The sequence below is a fragment of the Zea mays genome, chromosome 8 (genome assembly GCF_902167145.1).
Source record: "Zea mays cultivar B73 chromosome 8, Zm-B73-REFERENCE-NAM-5.0, whole genome shotgun sequence".
In the NCBI taxonomy this organism is placed as follows: Eukaryota; Viridiplantae; Streptophyta; class Magnoliopsida; order Poales; family Poaceae; genus Zea; species Zea mays.
Genome location: NC_050103.1, coordinates 8502827 through 8513992, shown reverse-complemented (window position 1 = coordinate 8513992; position 11166 = coordinate 8502827). Strand labels below are relative to the sequence as shown.

Below are 11166 nucleotides of genomic sequence, written 5' to 3'. Positions count from 1 at the left end.
GATTTATATAAAATAGTATCGATTTTTTAATCTTCAAAGATGTTTGTTTTGTGGAAATAGATTTTATAAGTAATCTAGTGATATTTATTATATACACAGTAAATAGATTTTTTATGCATCAATTAAGCTTTGATCTGTTCCATCTTCGGGACACGAAATTTTCGTTCTTTTTAGCAAGTACATGATTCAATGGTCTCATTTGTATTATAGAGTGTAGTTGAGATTCTCTAGTTATCCACAACAGATCATGTAAAATAGAAGATTTGCATCATAGATTATAATATTTATAGTTGAAGTTTAAAATATGGGATACATATTTAAAACTGCTAGACACAGTGTAAAACAATATTTTAGGTGATGATACGAATGAATTAGGAAAATTCAACCGAAAGTGATGCACCTGATTCCTACCCGAATTCGAGTACTCCACCCATGAAAAACATTCACATGGAACAGATGCATTTTATTCTGTGGAGGCACGATCTACATCCAGGAGGGCGACCTAGAGATGTCCCCTCCAGCGACAACGTTCGCATGTAATTTCATCCAGCTCCAGGGGCCACACACTTCGCCACATCTCAGAACTGCTTGCTATACACACCATGGTCGTGACAACGTTCGCATGTGATTACTACTATGCAGGGACCGGGCTCAGGCCAGAAGCTGGTTGTAGGCTGGCTGCGTGTCTCCTCGCCCACAGATCATAATGGATGATCTCCTCCAGCGATGGGCTTGCTACCAGCTCGTTCCGATGCGCGTCACACGTGAGCTCCACCACCTTGAATATGTCCAGGTAGCTAATCCTGCCAAACCAAACGATCAGGTTAAGATAAAGTACTTAGAGAGTGAAATGCACCAACTTTTCCCAGATCCCCCTCACCTAGACCCATAATTTACTCTCAAAGTGAGCATCAGGTTCACACGATCACACCAGGTTCTCGCTCTAGGTGTCCCATAATTCACTCAAACCCTCCATTCGAGAGCTTATGGACATAGTTGAGAATCCAGGAAAAGCTTTAGGACCCTCAGTGTATTTAACTTGTATTTAAACAAGGAAAGATAGTTTAAATCAAGATTCTACAGCTATTCTAAATTTCTAATCCGTAATGTAGGCTCAAAAGGTACTTGGGAATAATATCTTTAAGGACATGCATTCTCATTAGTAGATGTCCATGGACTTTGGTTGGCCCAAAGTTTTCTTTTTCTTTTTCTTTTCTGCAATTGCAGCTAAAGTTTGCAGAATAATTCACAAACCAAATCAGAAGATGGCATAAAACATGCAGTGATCTATCTAGAAGAAAGCAGGCACAAGTTGGTGTGCACAAAGAATCGTACTTTTCATCGATGAACAGCTCCACGGCCTTCTCGTTGGCAGCGCTTAGAACTCCTGTCATGGTGCCCCCAGCCCGCCCAGCTGCGTACGCTAGGTCCATTGACGGGTATTTTACATTGTCAGGAGCTTTGAACGTCAGCGAACCCAACCTGCATTAACGTCAGTGAACGCTCAAAAACTGTTAACATGGAATGCTTACTATTTAAGAGATCGTGCGGTGTTTAATTTTATAACCCGTTTTCGTTTTCTTATTATCTTTAATGAAGCCTACTCATGTTTAGCAACCTAACCACGGTTACTGCTTATATATTACTAAACCAGAATTGGGTTAGTCAACTAGCTAACTCGTACATATAAACTATTCAAAAGGACACCAGAATTGCAATGAGTTTAGGTCAAAGTCCAAGTTTGATGAGTTGTTCAGAAAATTCAGTTTTAAGTACAGTCAATATTTATTTCTTAAAAATTATGAGGTCGTTGTCATAATATTTTCTGATTAAAAACATGTGAGGTTTATTCACAAATGCACACACCAACAGCTGACTCAGGTTCCCCTGATGCATACATATCTTGCAAGTATTACCATCATATGCCAGCATCTTATTAGAACAATCCCATAATGTAATCCAGAAAAATAAGACTTGGAATTCTTGGAGGTCATTTCCAAATAAAAGCATCAGCTGTACTGCAAAAGTAGCCCAGGAGTTGTGAAGATGTCATACTTGCAAAGATTTAGACGGGGCCACGTGACCTCCGAGCAATAGATTCTATCTGGCCACGATAAGGTGTATAAGATTGGTATCCGCATATCCGGCCATCCCAATTGAGCTAGGACAGATGAATCCTGGGAAAATAGAAGAACATGAATGCTACAGACAATATTAAACCATATGTAAAGCCATTACATAAACAATTCTGCATGTACCATAACGACCTGAAATAATCATATAATTGAGATTCTGCTCAGATGCTGGCATGCACTAATACAGGAGAATGAGGTGGAAAGAAAAAAATATGCAACATGGGAGGATTAAGCATGGATATGTTAGTGTACAAAGCACTACATCTGGGTAGAATACCTCAACATGTGCGTTTTAGTAAAAGATACAACCATGGTTCAGGGCTCACCTGGGTTTCAACCATAGAGTGTATGATAGATTGTGGGTGAATCACAATCTCAATGTCATCATATTCAGCACCAAATAAATAATGTGCCTCAATAACTTCTAAACCCTACAATACCAAGTTGTCACTTTAGTGTTTAACATAATAAATAAGGATTAAACACATTTAAAAAAGCTGGAGCTCTAAGACACCTTGTTGAATAAAGTAGCAGAATCTACTGTGATCTTCTTTCCCATATTCCAGTTTGGATGCTTTAAAGCGTCAGCTACTTTTACATCTTTCAGCCTGTCAACTGGCCAGTCCCTGTCATGAGCATTTGATATGAGATGGATTCGCATGTTTACCGAAGTACATATAACACATATGGATGGACTTGCCTGAAAGCACCACCTGATGCAGTTAGAATAATGCGACGAAGTGCTCCTTCGGACAAGCCTTGGATGCACTGGTACAAGGGAAGCAGATTCTAATAAGAAAAGAATGCCATAACACATAAAATGCATTTCCACATTATTTCAAGTTCAGAGATAACACTACTGTTCTATTGTTAGTTCGTTTAAACATCCAAAGTCAGTGCATATCTTTCCCAACCTCACACCAAACATGTATAATAATAAAAAAGTTAGCTGCAGAACAAGTAAACATTTTGTGAGATACCTGAAATATTGCAGAGTGCTCAGAATCAGCAGGAAGAATTTTCACTTTATGTTTGTGTGCAAGGGGAAGCACGAAAGGACCACCTGCAATAAGCGTTTCTTTGTTTGCCAATGCTATGTCTTTACCAGCTTCAATTGCAGCAACTGTAGGCTAGCAGAACAAACAATACAAAGTTACCGAGACAACTATATTCACTGGTAAATTGCTCATTTATCTGGGTGCACCAAACCAAACCCAGTTACATTAACTTCAAATTATATGGAAATAAAAATATAATGGTGCTGCACTATAATAAAAATAGGGGGGGCATGGAACTTGGTTCTCAGAGATACAAGTATGACACTATGCAGGCAACAGGACAATGACATATATACCACTACCAAATACCAATTGCTTTTATAGGGATGCAAGAGATGTCTATCTATGTCTGGCAACAAAGTAAAGTTTTATCTTCACTGTATACATGATAATGTGGTAAAATTAACTGTAGTCCTTTTTACCACCTTCCAACTGTATAAATATAGCAACCCAAAATAACTAAATTCATAGACAATTTTGCTTATAATTGCCATGATTCATGAAACTAAAGCATGTTGACAAAGGAAGATCTATGCAGACAAATGACATCAGAATTCAGAACGATAGCTTTCTTTTTTTAAAAAGCTTCATATAACCACAACATAGTACAGATAAATTTATTGACGTACCAACAGGAAAATATTACATACAAGCACATAGATACCATTTACACACAAACATTTTATAAATGTTTAGAAAGTATATTGCAACATTAGATTCTTGGAACAGCCAACATAAGAAAGTACAAAGAGAAATATGATAAATAGAAGGGGTGTTACCTTCAGCCCTGCACACCCTACTATCCCTGTGACAACTGTAATTGCATCCGGGTGTCGAGCGACCTATCATTCAAGGGTTGAGTATTTGAGAAATTTTAGAGCAAACCTTTAGTTATTCACAGACATAGGATCATAAGAATCGCCTTACTTCTATGACACCTTGCTCCCCAGGAATAATTTCTGGCTTCTCTTCGCAATCAGCTAAAGCTTCTTTTAGTTCATCAACTAATGTTTCGTTTCTTACAGCAACCAACTTAGGCTTGAATGTTTTGACCTGTAGTAAGTTACATCCAGAATGCTCAAATGAGTGCATATTTTTTGTCTTGCAAGATTAATGCTCAAATGAGTGCAAAATTCTCTTTCAAGCTTTGAATAAAAGGGCAAAAAGAAAAGAATCTACTCAGAACATCATTGTACCTGATCAGCTAGAAGCGTGACATTGGATCCAGCAGAAAGAGCAACAACTCTGAACTTATCAGGATTCTCCGCAACAATGTCCAATGTCTTCGCGTTATGTAAAAGATTGAATATTAGTGCTGCAGAATATAATAGCCTGTTTGGAACCCAAGAATTTCATAGATATCAATTCAATTTCACAGGAAAAATACAGGAACAGGGAAAATTTCCCATGTTCCAAGTGTCTCTAGTTTCATACCTATCATAAGGTAAATGCAAGAGATGCCGATGAAAATAAAACAAATTATTATAAAATGTTAATTATACTTGAAACCTGAAGTCCAAGTTACAGCCGGATGAGAATATTATTACATTGAACTACTACGAATGATCTGCATGCAAAATTCTAATGTAGCATGCAAAATATACCAATTTTACTGGTTCCAAACAGATGATTGTGCACCAATAATCTAAAGTTTGATCTATCAACTACCAACATTAAGTGTAGTACTGCACAGGTAACAAGCAATGTTATGGAATGACAAATTTCATCCATGAGTCTTCGATCAATCGCGTTACCTGTGTTCCTATGGAACCAGTGGATCCAACAATCGATATAGGCTTTGGGCCATCCAATGACCTCCGGCCAGGCTCAGCAACAGCTCGCCCAGGCCATGCCGGTGGTGGAGCCTGTTGCATGGAACAACATGTCCTTCTCAGTGAAATAGCTCGTTTGCCCTTCCTTTGAAACGTAAAATCCACTATAATGAGACAGATCAAAGTAAGATTAGAAAACAACACGAGTAACCAGAATTTACATCAGAAATAAGTCTCTATGCGACTATGCCTAAGAAACACCACTGCGAACGTGCCTGACTGCAATATGGTCCATAAAATGGACGAATTTAAACCCTGAATTATCGACTTGATTCGACCAATTTTGTAAACATTCATGTAAACTTCAGTACCATGTGCACCGATGACCTACCAGTAAACAACTTAACATAACCTAACGAGTAATAACGACACAAGATAGCGGTGCTACCACTACTGGACCATATCAAATCATTAAAAAGTATAACTGAATTGGAACATGTGGAGAATATTGTTGGGGACTTGTTATCAAATGCTATGAATTAAGAACAAGGCAACATAAAATGTTAAATATCAATGTCCTTCGTCCGCTGAAGCATTATCTTCCCAAGGATTTAATGAACTTCGGACGAAGACCATGAGCAGTAATTAAACTTACAAAGATAATACAAGGTAATGTACAATGTGAAACATTAAAGATAAATATATCGGAAATAAGTGACATTATTCACATATCTTATTATATGAATCTAAGATGCTTAAACATAATGTTTAGATACATTTATACATTTGTCTTGACAAACAATAATTCCCGAGTGAAGCGTTTGCAATTACAGGAATGCGTGAACAGTAAAGGAATACTGTTCACTATTTATAGGCACAGGACACAGCCTGTGAGAAATTACAATCATGTCCCTCATAAAAGTTTACAACATTGACTCAGACCCTTATGAACTAAAAGGTCATTCTATCTTTAAGTCGGTTCGATCCCTCATCTTCGGACATGCTGTAATACCGAAGCTTCATGAATGGTACCTTCGGCATTACGTTCAAGCAGCTTCAGTCGAAGCTGTTTTCTTTCCGCAGGACCTTCGGCGACGAAGCATGGTCCTAACAAATATATTCGAAAAACATTATATATTCCAACGGCTGAAGTAGCAAACAACAAGTTGAGGCCCATATATTTCGGAATTTAGTTCACCCAGGTGAGGTGATGGCGAAAGAAGCGATTCCAGACACAGAAGAGGTCGCATAACAATCTGGAAATTTGGGCCACGTAGCAGAAAATTTTATGTTTTTTATCTCAGAAGAGCAAAGGAACTACAGTATGACTTTTTCTCCAAAGAACCAGAAAAATTCTACCTTTTAGGATGTCAAAATCATAACAGTTATTAGAATCGGCAACGACTACTATGCAATCAGTCCTTCTGTGCAAGCGTGAAAGCAAACTATCTGATCCATTAGATCGTGATCCAACCGTAAGTCACATTTAACACTTAAACCCTTCCACCACCAGCTCAATAATCTTTATAAAAAACCTCTAACAAACTATGGTTGTATCTGTGGTTAGATCGTAATCTAATAGATCAGATGGTTTGTTTGCACGCTTGCACAGAAACATTACTTGCATATCAGTCGTTGCCATTAGAATCAGAGCTTGCAACTTTACAATGACTATACCCTGAGGCTCGCAGTTCCCATGCACTCTACACGGATTCCACACTAGTCGAACCCAGCTGCAGGACACCTGCGCTAACAGTGAGTGTTTCCTATAATGGTAGACGAGGCATAGCCGGAAGAACGGTGGATAGCAGGACGGCAAGCGGCACATAAAAGTTTGCACGGTGACGCACATCGCCAAATCGCCCGGAACCCAGAAATATCAAACGAAATCGATCGGAATGTGTCAAGAAGCATCAAAATGGCCAGGAACACGGGATGGCAAAGCCGAGGCCCGAGGGCATCATCAGGCCGGAAAAGCAAGAATATAAGCTCATGCACCGGTCGGGGGAAAAAAAGGAGGCACCAGAAGCGGAAAAGATCCAACCTTTGTGTTGGCCGAAAGGTCCCCTGCTGGAGTCGAGGAAGGAGACGGCGTTGAGCTCCCCTCTGAACGACGCCTTGAGTGCAGGCTGTGCAGCCATCCCGGCTTGATGGGGGAGGCTGTGGTAATGGCCGCTGGGCGAGGAGGAGGAGAGGGATGGGAGCGGTGGTGGCGGCCGTCGTTGAGGCCGAAGCGGAAGCGATGGATTGGTGGCGACAGGGATGGACGGAGCGAGATGGCGCGCGCCTGGCAAGTTATTATTATTATTATATAAACAGAGGACGGAAGAGGAGGCGAGGCCGTGTGGGGAAGTGGAGATAAGAAGACGAGATGGGAATCTGAGAGTCCTATGGATACCGCCGCAACCGGCCGATGCCCGCCCGCCTGCTCGCTGTCATCGTTGGATTTTGTGTATTGCGCGCTCTGTGAGTTTGTGACTCAGGAGTAGTCGGCTGGTGATAGTGACTCGGCGGCGGGGATGACCATCCGCGCTGCTTCTGCTTCTTCCTCGTCGACGTGATATAGGCAGCCGTACTTATTGAGTTTAATCAGTTGATTCTAAAATCTTAAACAAACTCTTAAACTTAGACATAGGCAGCTTTTGGTTAAGTAGGGATTCTTGTAATCGGATAAAATTTATCTGTTTTTTATCCAAACGTTTCAGCTTTTTATGTCTTGGTTTTGTGTTGCAAGACATAATCTCTATTAGGCTATTTTTAATGGTGGTTTCATGCATATTTAATAGTGTGACACATCAGATTTTTTTGTGACATGGCATAATATTTAAGAGGATTGAGTTTTATAGGATGAAATTAGTTTTACGTTGATGAAATTAGTTTTATGAGGATGAAACCATGTCAACTCGTTTCTAAGGTCTTGGAAACCGTGTGAAACCTTCATTGAGAGTGATTTATTTCATATTCACATGATTTACTAACTTATATTGGTCATTGAGTTGCGGCATTTAATTGGTACGTTAGCCTATGAAATAGTGACATGAAATATTGCATTGAGAGACATTGTTTCATTCATAATTTGATACCACTTATGATGATGTGGCAGCGTTGGAAAGAGTGCTATGAAACCCCCATTGTGAATAGCCTTAGGTTAATCACAATGACCATTTTATAACACTCTTTCCAATACTGCCACATCATCAAGAATGTCATGAAACTAAAAATGAAACAATGTCTCTCAATGCAAAATTCCATTTCACTATTTCATAGACTAACATATCAATTAAATGCTGCAACTAAACATCCAATAGAAATCAGTAAAATATATGAAGATAAAACAAATCATTTTTCAATGTAGGTTTCACACGATTTCCAAGACCTTGAAAACGGGTTGATATGGTTTCATCCCTATAAAACTAATTTCATCCCGTAAAACTTATTTAACTTAAATATTATGATATGTCATCTAAAATAGTAATGTGTCACACTATTAGATGTGCATGAAATCATCATAAAACTACCAATGTAAATAGCCTTAGACCAAGAGCAAGGTGGTTAACTGCAATTTTTATTTATTTTATATTACCACTATGGTGAGGGTGCACGGTGGACTAATTAAAACGCGATTATACAATCATACTAGAGCCTAGCTTTTACATAGGGCACCGTATCTTGTGCGCAAGGAGCGCTGCTGCTCCCATGAGCAAAATCAATCTAGATCATACCCTCCACATCCAACGGTGCTACGTCTATTTTGCAAAGAAGCCCCTCCACGCCTCCCACTCTGGCTCTGTACATTTTACAAAAACCCCCTGACGCGGTATCTTCTCTAAGAAGCTAGAAACACATCTCATTATGATCAGGACTCCAGCTAGCACCTCCAGGGGCATCGCCGGGAGCAGCAACCACCCTCGTCGCCACCATTCTTCGCCGGAAAGACATGAAGAAAGACATGAATGATGCAGCTATATAGATTAATTTGTTGTCAGTTCAATGCTATCCAAATGTTGTCTCTGTATTTTGTCTCTGTAACTGGAACAGGCTCAGTCCTGCTTGAAAAAACATGTCCAGAAAGTAGAATGTATGAAATGGCTAGATTCAGGCTCTTTTTGTTGGCGTAGCACCATTGCAGGAGGATTGGCTTCGTGGCTTCGTGTGCGAGAAGGACGCCATCGCGGGTAGGAGAACGTCGGCGTGCCGGAGAAGCCGCTGGCCTCTGCGAGAAGCACGCTGCCGCGGGGAGGAGAACACCGGCGTCGCGTGCCGGAGAAGCCGCTGGCCTCTGCGAGAAGCACGTTGCCGCGGGGAGGAGAACGCCGGCGTCGCGTGCCGGAGAAGCCGCTGTATTGTGCGAGAAGGATGTCGTGTTGGGAGCCGCAACCTTGTACTGAGGCGGTGTCGGAGGCGACCTGGGCCGCGATGGCCAGCATGCTCACCGGCTGGCAAAATCGCCTCCTCCACGAGATTCGTTTGGGGAAGAAACAGAGATTAGAGTGTTTTTATAATATGTAACAGAGAAAGATGTGTTTATGGAAAATGAACAAAAGAAGGCGCGGGAGGGCTTCTTTGCAAAATAGCTGTAGCACCGTTGGATGTGGTGGTGTGGTCTGGATTGATTTTGCTATGGGAGCAGCAGCGCTCCTTGCGCACAAGATACGGTGCCTTTACACATATCACCGATGCTTTGATGATGACAGACAATTCATTCTCTATTCTTAAGCAATCATCGTGGCTAAACGCCTCGCGTTGTCCGTGCCCCCATTCGAGGCGAGAGAATTCTGGGTCCGCGAATTTGGAAAATCATAGGCTGACTGTCTGTTCCTCCTATCCGTTTCTCGAGAGATGGATTCATCCTTTCCTTGGGTCCATCAAGCAAAAAAAAAAAAAAAAAAAAAAACGGAGAAAGCCTAGGATCAGTGAGTACTTCTTCAGTTCCCCTCCATGTCTCAGTACTTCTTCAGTCAGATCTCCCCCTTGTGACCTCCCCATACCTCTTCTTCTCTTCTGGCAACTCGCAGCGGCCGAGTTCTACCGTCGCCATGGACGAAATCCATCTGGGTTGCAGACCTAGTGCCGAGCAATCATCTCCTCGTACGCTGACCAATCTCCAGCTCGATTTAGTGGAAGGAGGGCCACCCAGTTCGCGGAGCTTCAACAAGGAGTCCTTGTTGGCTCTTATCCCCTTCGATTGCAGTGAGGTGAGTTCTTGGATTGCTGTGTTCTTCGATCAGTGAGTACATTTGGTGGTTATGTATGGACAGTAAGTTAACAGGGTGTGGTGTACTCTTTAATTTGTAGGATAGTCAGTTGGTAGATGCAACAAATCAAGTCGATTGGGACGCTATGATATTGTCGGATGCATGGGACGACGAAAGAAGACATGACATGCCACGTGAAAGTGAGATATATTGTGAACTTGGATTAATGCAAGAGGACGAGGCCGAGCAAAGAAGAAGGGAGGAAGCATTTGCAGGTGGATGTAGCAGCGTGGAAGATAGTGTTAAAAAATGTGCTAGGTGACCGGTGGCGGAGGACGCCAGAAAATTTAGGTGTTGCTAACGCAACGAAGAATAAAAATTTATGACATATTTTAAAATAATTTATAGCTACAAAATTGATTTATACCTTCGACTTGAGCATTAACATTTTCACCATTGGCATCTTCACTATTATTCACTTGAACTCCAACTTGTATTCTGGGTTTATTGCAAACTCTACTAGCGCGAGTGCTTGGTCCACTTCCACTAGAAGCTTGATTGAAATAGCTCTTTAAATCTGTCATTTTACGAAGCATATAACATGTATTAGATAAATAGAAGACATTACAACTGTGGAGTGTTCACATAATATAGAGAGATACTTTTTGGGCCATATTCTTTGCCTTGTTTTTGTTTCTATCCAAGACTGCTATTTAGAAATTGGAGCGAGCTGCAAGCAGTAGCAGCTGAGCACGCCGGGACGCTACGACGGAGCGAGGCAGCGAGCAGACGAGCACCGGGCAGCCGGCAGCGGACAGCGGAGCAGGCAGCAGAGGCAGGCCGCAGCCCGCAGGCGAGCAGAGCAGCGCCCAGCCAGCCCACAGCGACCGCGAGGCCGAGGCGGCGAGGCCCGAGCAGGCGACCTCATAGCACCGAGCTGCTGCAGGCTGCAGCCTGCGCCGGAGCGCCCTGCAGCGCGGAGCGCCGGAGCGCGTTGTGGCGTTGT

General features: G+C 41.7%; 1 protein-coding gene and 1 long non-coding RNA gene across 2 annotated transcripts; one reads left to right on the top strand and one right to left on the bottom strand.

The window, feature by feature from the left end:
- Nucleotides 1-358: 358 nt before the first annotated feature.
- LOC103634738 (1-deoxy-D-xylulose 5-phosphate reductoisomerase, chloroplastic) lies at nucleotides 359-7429 on the bottom strand. Its single transcript, XM_008657325.3, has 12 exons — nucleotides 7010-7429; nucleotides 4948-5129; nucleotides 4390-4476; nucleotides 4121-4246; nucleotides 3973-4035; nucleotides 3116-3265; nucleotides 2836-2903; nucleotides 2650-2761; nucleotides 2462-2566; nucleotides 2056-2177; nucleotides 1336-1482; nucleotides 359-803 (listed from the first exon to the last, which is right to left on the bottom strand). Exons 1-12 carry the CDS (start codon nucleotides 7104-7106, stop codon nucleotides 635-637), a joined length of 1428 nt encoding a protein of 475 aa, XP_008655547.1. The 5' UTR covers nucleotides 7107-7429; the 3' UTR covers nucleotides 359-634.
- A 1570-nt stretch (nucleotides 7430-8999) lies between these two features.
- On the top strand, nucleotides 9000-10561 carry LOC103634737 (uncharacterized). Its single transcript, XR_004851845.1, has 2 exons — nucleotides 9000-10160; nucleotides 10261-10561. It is a non-coding gene; the product is annotated as an uncharacterized lncRNA (long non-coding RNA).
- Nucleotides 10562-11166: the final 605 nt, after the last annotated feature.